The sequence below is a fragment of the Canis aureus genome, chromosome 9 (genome assembly GCF_053574225.1).
Source record: "Canis aureus isolate CA01 chromosome 9, VMU_Caureus_v.1.0, whole genome shotgun sequence".
NCBI lineage: Eukaryota > Metazoa > Chordata > Mammalia > Carnivora > Canidae > Canis > Canis aureus.
Genome location: NC_135619.1, coordinates 21,076,309 through 21,097,197, shown reverse-complemented (window position 1 = coordinate 21,097,197; position 20,889 = coordinate 21,076,309). Strand labels below are relative to the sequence as shown.

The 20,889-nt window shown below is 35.9% G+C and overlaps 1 protein-coding gene across 49 annotated transcripts in view; it reads left to right on the top strand.

Moving 5' to 3' along the window:
- LOC144320501 (uncharacterized) overlaps window positions 1-20,889 on the top strand; it is a 140,451-nt gene that overhangs the window by 55,371 nt on the left and 64,191 nt on the right. For 44 of the 49 annotated variants that reach the window (XR_013386116.1, XR_013386111.1, XR_013386114.1 and 41 more), the window contains one exon: window positions 6,922-7,147. The exons of the other annotated variants lie outside the window; for them this stretch is intronic. Coding sequence is in view for 7 of the 44 variants with exons in the window: in XM_077909142.1 (XP_077765268.1) it covers window positions 6,922-7,090 (169 nt within the window). In the remaining 37 variants the exon portion in view is untranslated. Of the gene's footprint in view, window positions 1-6,921; window positions 7,148-20,889 lie in introns of those variants that run through there. 49 annotated transcript variants of the gene reach the window in all.

Sequence of the window (20,889 nt, the reverse complement as noted above, 5' to 3'; positions counted from 1 at the left end):
TTAAAGACCATCCTGCTAAAAGATGAAAGGGTCAGCCAGGAAATTAGAGAAGAATTTAAAAAGATTCATGGAAACTAATGAGAATGAAGATACAACCATTCAAAATCTTTGGGATACAGCAAAAGCAGTCCTGAGAGGGAAATACATCCCAATACAAGCATCCCTCAAAAAACTGAAAAAAAACTCAAATACACAAGTTAACCTTGCACCTAAAGGAACTGGAGAAAGAACAGCAAATAAAACCTACACCAAACACGAGAAGAAAGTTAATAAAGATTCGGGCAGAACTCAATGAAAGAGAGACCAGAAGAAGTGTAGAAGAGATCAACAAAACCAGCTGTTGGTTCTTTGAAAGAATTAGTAAGATAGATAAACCATTAGCCAGCCTTATTACAAACAAAAAAGACTCTAATAAAATCACGAATGAAAAAGGAGAGATCACAACCAATACCAAGGAAATACAAACGATTTAAAAAACATATTATGAGCAGCTATACGCCAATAAATTAGGCAATCTAGAAGAAATGGACACATTTCTGGAAAACCACAAACTACCAAAACTGGAACAGGAAGAAATAGAAAACCTGAACAGGCCAATAACCAGGGAGGAAATTGAAGCAGTCATCAAAAACCTCCCAAGACACAAAAGTCCAGGGCCAGATGGCTTCCCAGGGGAATTTTATCAAACGTTTAAAGAAGAAACCATACCTATTCTCCTAAAGCTGTTTGGAAAGATAGAAAGAGATGGAGTACTTCCAAATTCGTTCTATGAGGCCATCATCACCTTAATTCCAAAACCAGACAAAGACCCCACCAAAAAGGAGAATTACAGACCAATATCCCTGATGAACATGGATGCAAAAATTCTCAACAAGATACTGGCCAATAGGATCCAACAGTACATTAAGAAAATTATTCACCATGACCAAGTAGGATTTATCCCTGGGACACAAGGCTGGTTCAACACCCGTAAAACAATCAATGTGATTCATCATATCAGCAAGAGAAAAACCAAGAACCATATGATCCTCTCATTGGATGCAGAGAAGGCATTTGACAAAATACAGCATCCATTCCTGATCAAAACTCTTCAGAGTGTAGGGATAGAGGGAACATTCCTCGACATCTTAAAAACCATCTATGAAAAGCCCACAGCAAATATCATTCTCAATGGGGAAGCACTGGGAGCCTTTAACCTAAGATCAGGAACAAGACAGGGATGTCCACTCTCACCACTGCTATTCAACATGGTACTGGAAGTCCTAGCCTCAGCAATCAGACAACAAAAAGACATTAAAGGCATTCAAATTGGCAAAGAAGAAGTCAAACTCTCCCTCTTCGCCGATGACATGATACTCTACATAGAAAACCCAAAAGTCTCCACCCCAAGATTGCTAGAACTCATACAGCAATTCGGTAGCGTGGCAGGATACAAAATCAATGCCCAGAAGTCAGTGGCATTTCTATACACTAACAATGAGACTGAAGAAAGAGAAATTAAGGAGTCAATCCCATTTACAATTGCACCCAAAAGCATAAGATACCTAGGAATAAACCTCACCAAAGATGTAAAGGATCTATACCCTCAAAACTATAGAACACTTCTGAAAGAAATTGAGGAAGACACAAAGAGATGGAAAAATATTCCATGCTCATGGATTGGCAGAATTAATATTGTGAAAATGTCAATGTTACCCAGGGCAATATACACGTTTAATGCAATCCCTATCAAAATACCATGGACTTTCTTCAGAGAGTTAGAACAAATTATTTTAAGATTTGTGTGGAATCAGAAAAGACCCCGAATAGCCAGGGGAATTTTAAAAAAAGAAAACCATATCTGGGGGCATCACAATGCCAGATTTCAGGTTGTACTACAAAGCTGTGGTCATCAAGACAGTGTGGTACTGGCACAAAAACAGACACATATATCAGTGGAACAGAATAGAGAATCCAGAAGTGGACCCTGAACTTTATGGGCAACTAATATTCGATAAAGGAGGAAAGACTATCCATTGGAAGAAAGACAGTCTCTTCAATAAATGGTGCTGGGAAAATTGGACATCCACATGCAGAAGAATGAAACTAGACCACTCTCTTTCACCATACACAAAGATAAACTCAAAATGGATGAAAGATCTAAATGTGAGACAAGATTCCATCAAAATCCTAGAGCAGAACACAGGCAACATCCTTTTTGAACTCGGCCATAGTAACTTCTTGCAAGATACATCCACGAAGGCAAAAGAGACAAAAGCAAAAATGAACTATTGGGACTTCATCAAGATAAGAAGCTTTTGCACAGCAAAGGATACAGTCAACAAAACTCAAAGACAACCTGCAGAATGGGAGAAGATATTTGCAAATGACATATCAGATAAAGGGCTAGTTTCCAAGATCTATAAAGAACTTATTAAACTCAACACCAAAGAAACAAACAATCCAATCATGAAATGGGCAAAAGACATGAACAGAAATCTCACAGAGGAAGACATAGACATGGCCAACATGCATATGAGAAAATGCTCTGCATCACTTGCCATCAGGGAAATACAAATCAAAACCACAATGAGATGCCACCTCACGCCAGTGAGAATGGGACAAATTAACAAGGCAGGAAACAACAAATGTTGGAGAGGATGCAGAGAAAAGGGAACCCTCATACACTGTTGGTGGGAATGTGAACTGGTGCAGCCACTCTGGAAAACTGTGTGGAGGTTCCTCAATCAGTTAAAAATATACCTGCCCTACGACCCAGCAAATGCACTGTTGGGGATTTACCCCAAAGATACAAATGCAGTGAAACGCCGGGACACCTGCACCCCGATGTTTATAGCAGCAATGGCCACGATAGCCAAACTGTGGAAGGAGCCTCGGTGTCCAACGAAAGATGAATGGATAAAGAAGATGTGGTTTATGTATACAATGGAATATTACTCAGCTATTAGAAATGACAAATACCCACCATTTGCTTCAACGTGGATGGAACTGGAGGGTATTATGCTGAGTGAAGTAAGTCAGTCGGAGAAGGACAAACATTATATGTTCTCATTCATTTGGGGAATATAAATAATAGTGAAAGGGAATATAAGGGAAGGGAGAAGAAATGTGTGGGAAATATCAGAAAGGGAGACAGAACGTAAAGACTGCTAACTCTGGGAAACGAACTAGGTGTGGTAGAAGGGGAGGAGGGCGGGGGGTGGGAGTGAATGGGTGACGGGCACTGGGGGTTATTCTGTATGTTAGTAAATTGAACACCAATAAAAATAAATTAAAAAAAAAAAAAAAACAGGGAGGAAATTGAAGCAGTCATCAGAAACTTCCCAAGACACAAAAGTCCAGGGCCAGATGGCTTCCCTGGGGAATTCTATCAAATGTTTAAAGAAGAAACCATACCTATTCTACTAAAGCTGTTTGGAAAGATAGAAAGAGATGGAGTACTTCCAGATTCGTTCTATGAGGCCAACTTCACCTTAATTCCAAAACCAGACAAAGACCCCACCAAATTAGAGAATTATAGACCAATATCCCTGATGAATTTGGATGCACAAATTCTCAACAAGATACTAGCCAATCGGATCCAACAATACATTAAGAAAATTATTCACCATGACCAAGTAGGATTTATTCCCGGGACACAAGGCTGGTTCAACACTCGTAAAACAATCAATGTGATTCATCATATCAGCAAGAGAAAAACCAAGAACCATATGATCCTCTCATTAGATGCAGAGAAAGCATTTGACAAAATACAGCATCCATTCCTGATCAAAACTCTTCAGAGTGTATGGATAGAGGGAACATTCCTCAGCATCTTAAAAGCCATCTATGAAAAGCCCACATTAAATATTCTCAGTGGGGAAACACTGGGAGCCTTTCCCCTAAGATCAGGAACACAACAGGGATGCCCACTCTCACCACTGCTATTCAACATAGTATTACAAGTCCCAGCCTCAGCAATCAGGCAACGGAAAGAAATAAAAGGCATTCAAATGGGCAAAGAACTCTCCTTCTTCACAGATGACATGATACTGTACATAGAAAACCCAGAAGACACTACCTCAAGATTGCTAGAACTCATAGAGCAATTTGGCAGTGTGACAGGATACAAAATCAATGCCCAGAAATCAGTGGCATTTCTATGCACTAACAATGAGACTGAAGAAAGAGATATTAAGGAGTCATTCACATTTATAGTTGTACCCAAAAGAATAAGACACCTCAGAATAAATCTAACCAAAGAGTTTGTAAAGGATCTATACCCTAAAAACTACAGAATACTTCTGAAAGAAATGAGCAAGACACAAAGAGATGGAAAAATATCCCATGGTCATGGATTGGAAGAACTAACATTGTGAAAATGTCTATATTACCCAGGGCAATTCACACATTCAATGCTATCCCTATCAAAATACCATGGACTTTCTTCAGAGAGTTGGAATAAATAATCTTAAGATTTGTGTGAAATCAGAAAAGACCCTGAACAGCTAGGGGAATATTAAAAAAGAAAATCAGAGCCAGGGGCATCACAATGCCAGATTTCAGGTTGTACTACAAAGCTGTGGTCATCAAGACAGTGTGGTACTGGCACAAAAACAGACACATAGATCAATACAACAGAATACAGAATCCTGAAATGGGCCCTCAACTCTATGGTCAACTAATATTCAACAAAGCAGGAAAGACTATCAACTGGAAAAAGGACAGTCTCTTCAATAAATGGTGCTGGGAAAATTGGACAGCCACGTGCAGAAGAATGAACCTGGACCATTCTCTTATTCCATACACAAAGATAAATTCAAAATGGGTGAAAGGTATAAATGTGAGACAAGAATCCATCAAGATCCTGGAAGATAACACAGGCAACACCCTTTTTGAACTTGGCCACAGCAACTTCTTGCAAGATACATCTATTAAAGGAAGGGAAACAAAAGCAAAAATGAATGATTGGGACTTCATCAAGATAAAAAGTTTCTGCACAGCAAAAGAAACAGTCAACAAAACTAAAACACAACCTACAGAATGGGAAAAGATATTTGCAAAATGACCTATCAGATAAAGGGCTAGTATCAAAGATCTATAAAGAACTTATTAAACTGAACAGCAAAGAAACAAACAATCCAATCATGAAATGGGCAAAAGACATGAACAGAAATTTCACCAAAGAAGATATAGACATGGCCAAGAAGCACATGTGAAAATGCTCCGCAGCACTTGCTATCAGGGAAATACAAATCAAAACCACAATGAGATACCACCTCACACCAGTGAGAATGGGGAAAATTAACAAGGCAGGAAACAAGTGTTGGAGAGGATGTGGAGAAAGGGGAACCCTCTTGTACTGTTGGTGGGAATGTGAACTGGTACAGCTACTCTGGAAAACTGTGTGGATGTTCCTCAAAGAGTTAAAAATAGAACTACCCTATGACCCAGTAATTGCACTGCTGGGAATTTATCCCAAAGATACAGATGCAATGAAACGCCGGGACACCTGCACCCCCATGTTTCTAGCAGCAATGTCCACAATAGCCAAACTGTGGAAGGAGCCTCGGTGTCCATCAAAAGATGAATGGATAAAGAAGATGTGGTCTATGTATACAATGGAATATTACTCAGGCATTAGAAACAACAAATACCCATGATTTGCTTCGACGTGGATGGAACTGGACGGTATTATGCTGAGTGAAATAAGTCAATCGGAGAAGAACAAACATTATATGGTCTCATTCATTTGGGGAATATAAAAAATAGTGAAAGGGAATAAAGGGGAAAGGAGAGAAAATGAGTGGGAAATATCAGTGAGGGTGACAGAACATGAGAGACACCTAACTGGGAAATGAACAAGGGGTAGTAGAAGGGGAGGTGGGCAGGGGGTTGGGGTGACTGGGTGATGGGCACTGAGGGGGGCATTTGACGGGATGAGCACTGGGTGTTATGCTATATGTTGGCAAATTGAACACCAATAAAAAAATAAATAAAATAAAATAAAATCACAACTTAAAAAAAATGAAAAAGAAACTTTATCATCTAGTATGTACTCTTCCGTGTCTGCCTGTTATCTCAAAATTATATTTATGAGATTTATTCATGTTATTCCATATTTATAGTTTGTTTATTCTCATTGCTATATCATAGCCCATTGTGTGAATTTATCATACTTCATTCATTCTACTATTTATAAACATTTGAGATGTTCCCAGTTTAGGGGTCCTTAGAAATAATGCTGCTATGAACATTCTATAGTACATATCTTTTGGTGAACATATATATGAATTTTTGTTGGTATATAATCTAGGGGTGGAAATGCTGGGTCAGAGGATAAGCATATATTCAGCTTTAGTAATTTCTGCAACCAGTTTTCCCAAGCAGTCATACTAATTTTACACTTCCACCAACAGTAAATGAGTGTTGCAACCACTCTATATCCTTGACACACTTGGCATTTTCTGTTTTTATTTTAGCCATTCCTTTGTAATCATACTGTGGTTTTAATTTGTACTTTCCTGATGACTAATAAATTTGAGTACATTCTCATCTCCTGTGGCCATTTAAATATCCTCCCTTCTGACATGACTGTTCAAATCTTTTGTCCATTTTTTCTATTTGATTCTGGCTTTTTGATAGGGATTTGTAGTGGTTTTATACATATTTTATATACTAGTCTTTTGTCTGGTATATATAGTACAAATATCTTGTCCTAGTCTCTAGCTCGCCTCTTTAATTTCTTAATGGTGTCCTTTCATGAACAGTCTTTATTTTAAATGTGGACATTTTTCCCCATTCTTTTTCCTTTATGTGTCCTGTTAAGAAAACTTTTCCTTCATGTCATGAAGATAATCTCCTACCTTTTCCCCAAAAAGCCAAATTGTTTTATCTTTCATATGTATATGTGAAGTAAGGTTCATTTTTTTCTTCCTACAGATATCTAACTGACCCAGTAACTTTTAATGAAAAGATCATACTTTGCCCACTTCACTGCAGTGTCATCTTTGTTACAGACTACAATGAAGGTCTATTACAGGACTCTCTTCTATTCCACCGGTCTATTTGCCTGTTCTTATGTCAAAAACACACTGGCTTAATCAATTAGTTCTGCGAAATCTTAATAGGAAGAGGTTCCTATTAAAATGACTATTACGAAAAGTTACACGGTTTTTGCTGCTTTTGTTTTTCATTTACTATTTGAATTATCAGAAATCTTACTTAATACACTAATGTGTGTTATAATTATCTAATAGGTAGATGTATAATATGGTGTTTCCCAAACTTTAACTATGAATTTTTTTTTTCTACAGATGTCTTATAGGACTAGTGTTCTACATAGCACTTTGGGAAATAAATAGATCTGTTTTCAGGTGGTAAAAGCTGACCTTCAGGCCAACTCCAAGTGGTTGATGAAAACTTACAGCCCCCAGCATGAGATAAGGTTTTTAATTTTCTTCACAACATGCATGAGGTCAATTACGTTAAGCTCCACACATCCAGGTGCTTAAAAGAAGACAGATAGCTATATTTTGGAATGCAATGGGCAAAATAAAAAATCCTCTTTCACACTTTCCCTTGCACTCCTAGGTCTTACAGATTTTTAGTGACTCATCCTTGATTCAGAATGAGAAGGTACAATAAAATGAATTCTTTTAATATAAATTTTAGCCACCTGGGCTTCCTGGGTGTCCACAGTTATTCATTCACTTGAGGCATACTAAAGCAAACTCAGAAAAACTTAACACAGTAGCATCACCTGCCTGGCTTCCCATGGAGCTCTAATCTTTGAAGCTCTATTTCTTGTTATTGGAGATGGCAAAGAGTTCCAGAGATGAGAAGAGTTATTATCTATAAATCATGTGACCCTATACTTCAAGCTTGTTTTATTTAAACTCTAGTCAAAAAAAAATAAAAAATAAAAACTCTAGTCAAGGCTTGGAGAACCTTCATCACCTAACATTAAGCCTGTCCTTTCCTCACCCTACCATCATCCAATGTCTGATTAGCAGGGGACCCTTAGACACATTTTTCTGTCACAAGATAATCAAAGTCATAAGGATGTCATGATTAGAGTTCTAAAATTTCTCAGTTTTTACTTACATCTTAGTACTTCATTTGTAAAAAGAAACCAGGGCTATTCTGTCTATATTTAGCTACTATAACAACTCACTAGAAAATTAAATGTATGTATTTTACTCTAAGAAAAATAGTATTTTGGCAAATAGAGTGCCTCAATCAGCTGCATGTACTAAATACACCAAATGTGCTGGTTAAAGTGAGATTTATGGATATTATAAGTGTACCTGTAAATACATTAATAAGGTCCTTTTATAACACTCATATCCAATACCTTAATAGGCATCATACCACTCCTACTGGGGCCAGGATCTTTTAAAGACTAATCCTACCTGAGTAAGTAAGGGATTTGGCAAAGCATGGGGGGAAAAACCCGTCAACAGACCTGAGTTCAAATATTTATCCTACACTGAAAGTCTGTGTGACTCTAAGTTATTTAGACTTTTTGAACTCCACTTTCCTTGTTTACAAAGTAATATAGTAATATCTACCCATAAAGTTCTATTATATAAGATATATATGTGAAGCACTTAACACATTACCTGTCATATAGAAAATGTTCATTAAACATCCATCCTCTTTCCTCAACCCCTACACCAACACCAGGCACTTAATGATGTTACCCAAAGGATCATCACATTTTAACATTTATGTCAGGTTGACCACCTTCACCTTGGAAATTCTGCGCACCTCTAAACTTTTCAATACTTCAAAATAACCTGAATTTCTAAGAATACAAATACGGCACCATAGGTTCACCAGATAGATTGAAAATGACTTCATGTATTTCATGTTACAAATTCATGTATCTACATGATAAAAGCAAAATACTAGGCTGACATTTCAGTGCCACCATATTAGTGCTACCAGCATTTATCCAAGCAAGATTCCACCATGCACCTATAATAAACTCTACTCCAACATCAAAGTAGGAATTTTAGGCTTTCCTTAGACTACTTAAGTTTTTATCATTTTATTTTCTTTAGCCAAAGGCAGACATAGCTGAATTACTTCATACTAGAAAACAGAATCATTAGACACTTCCAAAGTGGAAAGCAGTTAAAGGTGTCAGTTCTCAAGCTTCATTATAATTAATACAAATAAGAATCTTATCAGAAATATTTCAAGTTTATGGCTAGAACTCTTCTTAACTGTAAAAATCCAAAATCAAGTTTAAGGTTAAAATTGTTAACTGTTAAAGTCCAAAATGTAGGGGCATAGACATTGCTCAAAAATAATATCATCTAAGGATCAGAATCCAGCAGAAATTGACAACTGAATTTCTTCCATTACTATACAAGTAAGATGTCCCACAACTCCTTCTTTTGCTAAGTATTTAAAATTTGTGCTGATCACAATTTCTTAGGGGCCTTCTTTCTCACAACATCTTATGACATTCTTAATTGTGTCATTATGTAGACTATGCTGGAGTCATGTTCAAATATTATTTCTACATGTTTGTCTAATACCTAAGAGAACAATACTAAATGTAAAAACCCTGAACTATATGCCCCTAAAAATCCCAGATTATACTATTGCCTATATTAGAAGCACCAATATTATAAAAGAAGGGATTGGGAGAAAAATCTTCTGATCCACATCTTCAGACTGATAAAATAGAAAAATTAACATATTTTTCAAATCAGCTTGCATTTAAACTAAAGATAGGTAGAAAATACCAAATGCTAGGCTGTCCTTTTAATATCTAAAGTGGAATGAAAGACTTTTGAAAGGGAGCTATGGCAGCAAATGGTTGCCTTTATCTTATCCCAGACCTTCTGTTATCTAGTTTCCCATCCTTTGTTGCAAATTGTTGACTCTTGGATATAGTAACTCCTTAAATGGATCTCAGTTTTCTTCCCATCCAATATCCATAATACTAAACTCAGTTTATGGAGCAACCTCACTGCTACTAATCATTACCATCACCTCTAGTATTTTACCTCTTAAAATCCCTGTTTCCTATTTTTCTGTTACCAGCTTAGTGCTGAAAAACTGACAGCTTTTTTGCCTCTCCAACAATACCAGTAGGAAAAGTGCTTAAGGAATTCAAGCTATTCATAAATCATCTTATCAGGAGTGGCCTACCATTAAAGACAGTACCCATGAGCAAATCCCAGCATTCAAATATATTACTCTTACTGCATGTGTAATAAGTCTAAGAATTATAACTATGAGATTTACAGCATTGGCTATAAACTACATCTGGAACCCAAAATGATTCGGGTTATAAAAAACATTGTGAACACTTCTCATTATATTCCACTTCCCCAGTAAAATGAATAAGAAAGTTTGGCTTAAAAACTATATTGATTAGCAATAATCAAAGCCCCAAAATAATGCATATGTCCACCAATAAGAGACTAGTTAAGAGACCATGATAAGTTTATACAATGGAACACTATATAGTCTTAAAAAGGAATGAGAAAAATCCTTACATATGTCTATGAAATGACTGCAAGATACATAATTAAGTGAAAAAAAGAAAGATGCAGAAGAATGTTTGTAGCATGTTATCTTTTGTGTAAGAAGTGAGGGGAGAGGGAATACAAATATAAATGCTTACTTTTCTCCGACTGACTTACTTCACTCAGCATAATACCCTCCAGTTCCATCCACGTTGAAGCAAATGGTGGGTATTTGTCATTTCTAATAGCTGAGTAATATTCCATTGTATACATAAACCACATCTTCTTTATCCACTCATCAGTCGGAGAAGGACAAACATTATATGTTCTCATTCATGTGGGGAATATAAATAATAGTGAAAGGGAATATAAGGGAAGGGAGAAGAAATGTGTGGGAAATATCAAAAAGGGAGACATAACGTAAAGACTGCTAACTCTGGGAAACGAACTAGGGGTGGTAGAAGGGGAGGGGGGAGGGGGGTGGGAGTGATTGGGTGACGGGCACTGGGGGTTATTCTGTATGTTGGTAAATTGAACACCAATAAATAAATACATAAATAAATAAATGCTTACTTTTCAATATTAAAAAATAAAAGGATAATCAAAAACCTTAAAAATATGTATACCTCTGGAGGGAGAAAAAGAATAGGAAAAAAAGCTTGTCTTCTGTTAGGTATTTTGTTCATAGTTTTGATTTTGGAACCACATCATATTTTACACAATTAACAAAATTTTAAAGATTCAGGTTCCAGTTGAGATAGAATAAACATACTTCATCCTTTTACTTCCACTGAATACATACTATACTTTTATACATTCTATAAAACCTGAACAGAATGCATGAGTACCTATTTGAAGACTTCATAAATAACAGCAGGTGTTACCAAAAATCAAAATATCACTAAATCAGTGGTGAGTTTATCATTTTCCCCTTTGATATCCCTCCATTTGAACTTACCACAGCCAGAAACCCAAAAGTAAGCACTAGGATCCAGACAGACAGAAAAAAGCCAACCAGCTTTTGTTTGAGGGTCAGAAAAGGGTACTCTTGACACTTATGGGAAATGTGGAAATTCCCTCAGTTTTTTTTTCCCTTTTCTCCTCCTCTAGCACCTTAGTCATGAGGTAATCCTGTAGCAGGGAATCAGCAACAACTAGGGAAACTCATTGCCACAAGAACCCACAGGGCTAAGAAGGCAATACCTCCTCTCAGATATTGCTGCCTTTCTAAAAGAACAGGGCTATACCTGATGGTTTCTCCCTCCCTCCCCCCCTCCCTCTCCCTCTCCCTCTCCCCCTCCCCCTCCCCCTCCCCCTCCCCCTCCCTCTCTCTCTCTCTCTCTCTCTCTCTCTCTCTCTATATATATATATATATATATATATATATATATATATATATCTTACCTCTGCTTGGACCAGGACACTAACTCAATCACAGAAGTGAGCAACAGAACACAACAAAGTAGGGTAACTAGAGCTCTAATTCAGACCCAAGACCAAAGGGGGAAATATAGAAATCAGAAACTTCTTGGGGGAGAGTAAAGATGCATGGGTCTAATTCCAATTAGCATACCAGTGATGATGGGAAGGAAACTAACAGATATACAAATGCCCAGATTATAGACTGACTGCTGGATGACACATACCAAGGCAGATCTAGAAAGCATTATAAAGACTTTGAAAACTGAACTGACATTGGAATTATCATCCATAAAAGTCATGCTGGAACTTGCAGCCTAAACCTAACCAGGTCTGTTGCCTGCTAAAACAAAAATATTAACATTCTCCATAAAATTTAAACAAGACACACTCTCATAATGTCAAAATATTTAGGATGCAATCTAAAATTACTCAGCATATTAAGACCTACAAAAATTTCAAGTCACATAGAGAAAGGTCATCAACAGACACCAACATCCACACTATTAACATAGATTCTAGAATTATCTGGCAAATCTTAAAGTAGCTATTTTAAAAGTACATTGGGACAAGCAAATGCAAACATTCTTTGCAATGTATGTTAAAATAAAAAGTCTCAGCAAAGAAATAGAATATATAAAGAAGAACCAAATGGAAATGTAAAAAACCACATGGAAATTTTAGAACTTTAAAATATAATAACCATAATAAAGAATTCATTAACGGGACTCAGTACCAGATGATATTAAAGAACTGCTAACAGGGAACAGGACTGCTGATTGGCTCATTCAGTTGAGCATCCCACTCTTGACAACTCAGGTCTTGATCTCAGGGTCGAGAGTTCAAGTGTCATGTTGGACTCCATGCTGGATGTGGAAACTATTTAAAAGGAAGGAAAAAGAAATAAAGAAAGAAGAAAGAAAGAAAAAGAAAAGAAAAGAAAAGAAAAGAAAAGAAAGAAAGAAAGAAAGAAAGAAAGAAAGAAAGAAAGAAAGAAAGAAAGAAAGAAAGAGAAAGAAAGAAAAAGAAAGAAAGAAGAGAGAGAAAGGCTAACGGAAGCTTTCCAGATGGAGAGGAAATAATATAACAAAAATGTGGACCCTCAGGAATGAAGAAAAAGCAACCAAAATGGTAAACATCCAGGTAAATATAAAAGATCATTTATATTCTATTAAGCACCTTAAAATATGTTGATAGTTGAAAGCGAAATCTATAACATTGTTTAATGTTTGTAGATATATAACACATTGGTAACAGAAAGGGGCAAAGGTAAAGGGATCTATAAAGTCGTAAAGCTTCTACATTCCAAATGAAGTGGTAAAATACTGATTTCAAGTAGACTGTAAAAATTAAGTATTTTTAAGCCCTAGAGAGACTACTAAAAACACTATACAGATAGTCAAAGTCACAATAGATAAATTAAAATATAATACTAAAAATAATGTTAAGTAACTTAATTTTAACTTAATATTAGTTTACTCATAATTTATTTTTCTTTACAAAATATTTCTATTTCAAAAAAAAATATTTCTATTTCCTAGCTTTGTCCATTAAAAAGGCCTTAAAATAATGACAATCCGATGGAAATGAAAACCTTCAGTGTCAAAAAATAAATAATAAAGAAAAAGAGAGAAGAAGAAAAAGAAAGAAAGAAAGAAAGAAAGAAAGAAAGAAAGAAAGAAAGAAAGAAAGGAAGGAAGGAAGGAAGGAAGGAAGGAAGGAAGGAAGGAAGGAAGGAAGGAAGGAAGGAAGAAAAAGAAAACCTTCAGTGTCCATATTTTGGTTTCTAAATATCATTACCCACTAAAGAAGCCAGAAGTTTGGAGAAATAGTTGATTTCAAGTGTGGAAAAGGAAATGTCAAATTAAGCCTATAATATCTTGCTTATACCTGAAAGTAAAGAGACTATGAAAAATAACTGGGTCATATTAAAAGAATACAGGCAATCATTCTCACTGGCCAAAGATGGAACAATTTGAGCAGCCAAAAGAGAATAATGACTCCAGCACCTTGAAGCATATCAAACATTTTATATATTTTATCTATTTATAAATAATATATTATATTTGTTTATAGATTTATACATAATAAATGAGTTCATAGTGATATACACAATAGATAAGATATCCTATAATGAATAAAACTTAATTGGTCATCTTTAAATGTTGCTAGGGCATCAACTTATTATGCTGATAATTGATAAATCAGTGGAAACAATCTGTCATTATCCTGCCTTCCCACATGGATCATATTTCAGGATGATCAAATGGTTATTAGGAAACAACCTTCTTTATAGAAGAATCAGAACTAATAATTGCAAGAGAAATGGTAGTATTGAATTCAATCTCTATTGAGATCATGGATTCTAGGAATAATCAATTGTCACTAAAACCATCAGGTGAAAGGTATTTGGGGAATTTTAATGGAGGGATCAGGCTGACATCACCTGAACCTATTTATCAATCTTATTAAAAGCAACAGCAGTATTTATGTACCTCCTCGTGTGGTACAGTAAGAATACAGCATTTTTTAAAGGACCTTAATTTAATCAAACATTGGCATATAATCTAATTTCCAGGAAATTCAGGAAATACAGAAATAGTAACATGTGAAAGATACCAGAAGAAATAATCAGCCAAACCCAAAACTTGAGAAATTCTATTGAACAAATGATCTGGTATGCTCAACAAGTAAATGGAAGGAAGAAAACAAAGAAAACTATTATAAAGTGAAAGAAAAATAAAAAGGAGAAGAAACTTAAGAGATATAACAAATAAAAAAAAAGAGATATAACAAATAAATGTGAGGTCTTGATTCCAACAAAATGCAAAAAGATATTTTTGAGACAATAAGGGAAAATAAAACATAAACTGGGTATTCATCAATATTGAGAAATAATTGTTCAATATGTTGGATATGTTAACATTACCGTGGTTATATTTTTTAAAAAGTCATCATGTATTATAGAAACACAACTATTTACGTGTGAAATTATTTGATGCCTGGGATTTTCAACAAAATCCTCCAGAAGTATCCAGGCACTACTTATGCATTAAATTACATTACAAAGTAAGTAAAATTTGAAAATCTATATTGATATATTGATTTAATATCACCACCCAAGAAAAAGAACTGTGATAAATAAGTATCTAATGGTAACTCCACATTCCATAACAAATTTCAACTGGCTACAAATAGTTCTGTACTAATTGTGTGTAATACATGGCCTACCAGATGCCATGTCTGAATTTTTAAGTTCATGGAATTTGCAAATAAAAACAATCTGAACTACCACACTGCACCCCATCCTTTCTTTGTATATGGTCAGGCTGAAAAGATGGTATACACCACTGGAGATAGTCTTGTTTGTGCTAGTAGGGCACACCATTTACTGATCTTCCCATTATTCACCACATTACTCTTTGTGGTCAGCAGAGTTCAGTAGTGCTGAACTGCCAAGAGGGGCTTAAATTTTCCCCACACGAGGTTGAGAGAGCATATGGATCATAGTGTGAGAGCAGAGTGTGTCACTAACTGATTAAGTCAATCTTCTCTCTACAGCAAATTGACCACCACTGAACCAGTAAGACCTTTTTCTCATAGCATCATAGCCAACACATTTCAGGCCAATATATCAAGATAGCCACAAAATGAAGAAAGCAATCCCTACCTATGGGGGACTATAACTAAGGATATGGTCTCCTACTGTTTCAAAGCCACTAGAATAAAAATCCACACTATTTGCTGTGTTGAATACAATGTGGTTGAAGGCTTGCTCGTTTCTTGTCTGTTTTTATTCTTCTAACCAGTACAACTATCTGCTTTCTGTGTATATCTCATGAAAATTGGCAGGTGAATGATCAAAACAATCGAAGGAAGGGCCTTTATGTATCTGAAGAGGCTATCTCACAAGTTAATAAAGTAATTCTCAAGTTGTCACACACTTTTTCTGTGATAGGCTTGTATGCCTTTCTTTAAGCTCCATATACTAAGGCCTGAAATAATAATGTAATTGAAGCTTGGTTTTGTTCCCAAAATCATTTACAAAATCATTAAGAGCTGGAGCCTACTCACAGCAAAGCAATTTACAATAATATTAACTACCTCCACTTGAAAAAATCATTATTGTTTAATTACTGATCCTTTACTCTGCATTGATCAAATCTAAAGCCACAGTTTGAGGAACTGAGAATCAATTGGATGTTATTGGATATTCTAATACAAATCATATTTCAAAATATATCTGCCCCCAATTCATAGAGAATACCTTTGGTACATAGTGATCTTATGAGGCAGAAATCCAATTTTTCCTTTCTTCAACAGTTTTAAAATGCTTATTTTAGTAAGGTTAGTAGTTTTGACAAGGTTTATATTCCCTGAACAAAGGAAGACCTAGTTCTTCATAAACATTTCTTGGTTTGTTGATTTAGATTTGTTATATTCACTCCAAAATCCACCTTACCATCCCACCAAACAGTTCTGTGAGTTTAAGAACACTTGGCCAGGCAAACATATGTGATTATTTTCATGTGAAAACAATTATGGAAGCAGTAGTTAGAAACCAACTTACATGAGTTCTTTCCAACCCTATGATTCTACATCTTATTAATGCCTGTACAAGTAGCTTTGGTTACTTATTCAGTCCATGAAAGAAACTAAAAAACAGCCATTAGACATATCCATCTTTCCAGCTCCTCAGTTTCCAATCTCTTAACTGAATATGAATCCAGTGAAAAATGTGTTGGTTTTTCTAGAATACTAATCTTAATGATACAAATTCCTTTACAAGAGCTGGCATCACTGATAGACACAGATTTTACTGCAGGATAACCAGGCATGGTCTCTGTTTTCTTTTCTCTCCCTTTCTCATGCCATTTTTTACTATCCTCCAATTCAAAGAATAAATACCTTATTCATCTTGTAATCATGAATAAAAAAACAACAGCAATACCTACAGTTGCAAAAATAAAATAGACATTGCTTTTAGATGTCATACGATGAAGAACTGAAAATATAATTACGTGTCAAATATAAACCAAAGTATCACTCTGCAACTGTTTATGATTTCTCTTTTCTTTTTTCTTTTTTTGCTTTTACCTGTCTCTGTCCATGTTTAATTCTCCTGTCTCTTCCATTTTCTTTCCCTGAATTTTATCTCCTTTTGGTATATGGGGTCTCTCCTTTAACTAGTCATTTATAACAGGGAATGTGTTATTTTTCCTCCCTGAAATTTTTCCTATCCTGTATTCCCTGTTTCATGTTGTTTTAAGCATGTCATTCAAGAGTCTTGATAGTCTATACTACCTTTCTCTTACAAAATGCCCAGATCCAGTTACTGAGTCCTGTTTATTCTGCCTCCTAAATAATGGAAATATCCTCTTGAAATATCCTCTCCATCTCCATTGCGCATTATTCATCAACTCTTGTCTAGACAATTGCAATATCCTCTCTCCATTTATATTTCTATCTCCATTCTATTGAGTAACAAGTACATTTTAATCCATACATGCCCCTACAATAAGTTATTTCTCTAAAACTCATAAGATCAAGTCTCTGCCATGTTTTAAGTCTTCTAGTGATTCTAAATTGTTGAAGTTTTTCAGCATGGAACACAGTATTTATATTTGGTTTATGCCTACCCTTCAATCTACATTCCATACCATTACTTTCAACCCTTCCTCTCCACCCTCCCCAAACAGAAGCATACCTCTGCACTCCAGAAATCTTCATATCTCCATCTCTGTGTGCATATGCATATCTCCTTCTGTGTTTTAATGTTATCACTGTGCTTCACATACCTTGCTGTTACATCATTTATCACAATGAATTATAGTTATGCATTAATATGTATCTGCTAAACTGGATTCCTTGAAGATGAGGACTGTAATTGGAAATCTTTATTTTTATATAAGACAATGAGCACTATGTTTTTCACATTGTAGATACCTGATAGATATTTGTTGAATGCCCTCAAAATAAAGAGCTACTCTAAACATTTTGTTACTTGTTAAGTTCATCATATAATGGAACTTTCAACTTGAATCTAGGCTGTGCCCACTGTAGGAATTCAGACTTTCGTTGTTCAGATGGGTTTGAGAGAAGCCTATTTGCAAGCTAACTAGGAGTCTTCTGGGAAACAACTCAAGTTATACCACCAACGAGTTTAAGACCTATCTGGAAATTCCTTGTAAACTTGAAGGGATGATTTGACAAGGATTTGTTTGTAGGGGACCAGAAGTGTCTCCTGGGAGGGGACAAATTGAAAGGAAGGCTGACTCTAAATGCCAGAGGGAAGTAGTAAATGTGGGTTCACTGTAGTGCACTCTGCCCCATGAAAGTCCTTAGACAGATTCTAGAAACAGACACCAAACAAAAACTTAAAAAGTGAATTCACTAAAACTTCAGCAAATCAAAAAGGCACAAGCCATACTGCTTTAAGACCCTCTGAGAAAGCATAAGACAAAGGAGAGACAGAACACATGTCCTCCACTTTTCCTCTGAACTGAGGGTCAGCTTTGTCATGGTCAAGAAAAACCATCATACTCATCAGAGCCACTGGGGACTGCCAAGCAGTACCCTAGTTTATGCTACAGGACACGACTGCCTGACCACTACCATGGCATCATAGTATCTACCAAGCTACCAAGAAGTAGTAGCACCTGGCAAAGGCATGTGCCTGATGGAATAGTGGTGGACACTGGCAGAAAACACAGTTTCAGCAGGACCCTGTGAGTGTTGACTTATACCACCATTTATAAGACATGTCCAGGGAATTCCCAAATGGGAAGGAAGGATATTGAAAACTTTTTTTTTTTAAAGACACTTATCCAGGTACATTAAAGCAAAGCAAAGTAAAAAATACTTAAATATAATTATTAAACATTAAAAATAATGTAGGCAGAATAATCATTGTTTTAATATATTTGTAATCTTTTCAGCTCCATCTGTTTCTAATCCCAGGTCAATGAAATTTTTTTTTGGAAAAATACATGCCTTCAAAAAGGTTCTATTACCATTTTGTTACATAAAATTGTTTATAATCATCTTAAAATTGCATTTTGTGATTAGTACATTTGAAATTGATGAGACCTAAAACTGACTCTTTCTGTAGATAATATTTCATTTTTTAAAGAAGACTTATTTATTTATTCCCCAGAGACATACACAGAGAGAGAGAGAGAGAGAGAGAGGCAGGGACATAGGCAGAGGGAGAAGCAGGCTCTTTGCAGGAGCCTGATGTGGGACTCGATCCTGGATCCAAGGATCACTACCTGAGCCAAGGCAGCTGCCCAACCACTGAGCCACCCAGGCATCCTTGTAGATAATATTTTAATTGATAAGATACTTTCTAGGCATATGCTGAGGTATCTAGAAAAGTCAGATAAAAACAACTCTTCTAGATAGAAAATATTCTTGATTCTAACTTTATGGTTAATAGTTCAGTGTTTAAATGTTTCACCCAATTGTTTCTATTGTCTATTTCCCTCCATTCATTTTCTTTCTCCTAAAAATATTTTACAAAAAAAAAGCATTTGTTTTTTTTGCACATTTCATCAGATATGTGGCAAACTGTCTTCTCCCTTTTATTTCATTCTAATAAAGGATACAAATTTATCCAATTAAAAATCATCGCTCCATCAAAATATTCTTCACATAAGATCATCCAAAGTGCAATTATAGGATTTCAGAATGAAATCATGTATACTATTTGAGCTCTGATTTAGTTTGTTCAGTTTCTTCCTTGCTTATAGGATAAATATTGGAGTCTTCTATTTGGAGGGAAAAAAACAAAACAAAACAACTGTATAGGCCTGGAGGGAACAGACTGATATATCAAATGGCTGGCACCATCAGATATATTTCCCATTGTTATCCCAAAAGGAAAATAGCCACTCTTGTCCACGTGCATTTTGTTTTATCAGCTCTTGATGCTGTCCTTGAAAGAGGCGGGGTTAGTTACCTTGAGTCTGGAAAGGGTTAGGATAAGAGAGATAAGTTATCACTGGTTATGCTCTCAGAAGTAAATATGTATTTAGGTAAGAATATTGTTCGCTGTAAGTGGGCCTCACACACTATAAGAAACCAAGGCAGAGAGTGGGCATAAAAAGGAGGTGTTCACCAAATCTATACATGAATATCTACTTGTAAATATTAACAATACTTCATGAAGATTCTGGGAAAGATGCCTGAGTAGGAGGATCCTAAGATCACCACTTGCATGGATACCAGCAGACACACCCACCACCCAGAAAACAACAGACTCTTTACAGCTAAATGTAGACAAGAGGCCATATCAAAGAGGGTACGAAGGGTAGAGACATAGTCTGGAGCTAAACAGACCCATTAGACTGTCTACAGGAGGGAGGAATGCCACTGGCATAGAGAGGGGAGAGAAACAGACCTAAGCATCCCAGGCATGAAAAACTAGCATGAAAACCAGAGGGGCATAATTTTCCAAGTTCTTACAATCAGTGAGGCTTAACACCCAGAACTTTATTTTCTTATTTTTTTATTTTTTTTATTGTAGTTAACATCCAGTGATGATGTATTTATAAATGAGGCTATGCTATATACATTTAACTTATATTTTGATTTCTTACATAATGTTATATAGTGAGACTGATGCCATTATGTAATTTAAAAAACAAGGTGAAAACTTTATTCATTTTTAATGATGGCAGGAATAGGGGGGATCCCTGGGTGGCGCAGCGGTTTGGCGCCTGCCTTTGGCCCAGGGCGCGATCCTGGAGACCCGGGATCGAATCTCACATCGGGTTCCTGGTGCGTGGAGCCTGCTTCTCCCTCTGCCTATGTCTCTGCCTCTCTCTCTCTCTCTCTCTCTCTCTCTCTGTGACTATCATAAATAAATAAAAATTTAAAAAAATGATGGCAGGAATAAAACTTATTCATAAATTATATGCACATATTGTGATTACTGATCAAACCTTGATTACTTTTTTCAACCTCAGTAGATAATTTGGAAGGGAGGATAATGGGTTGA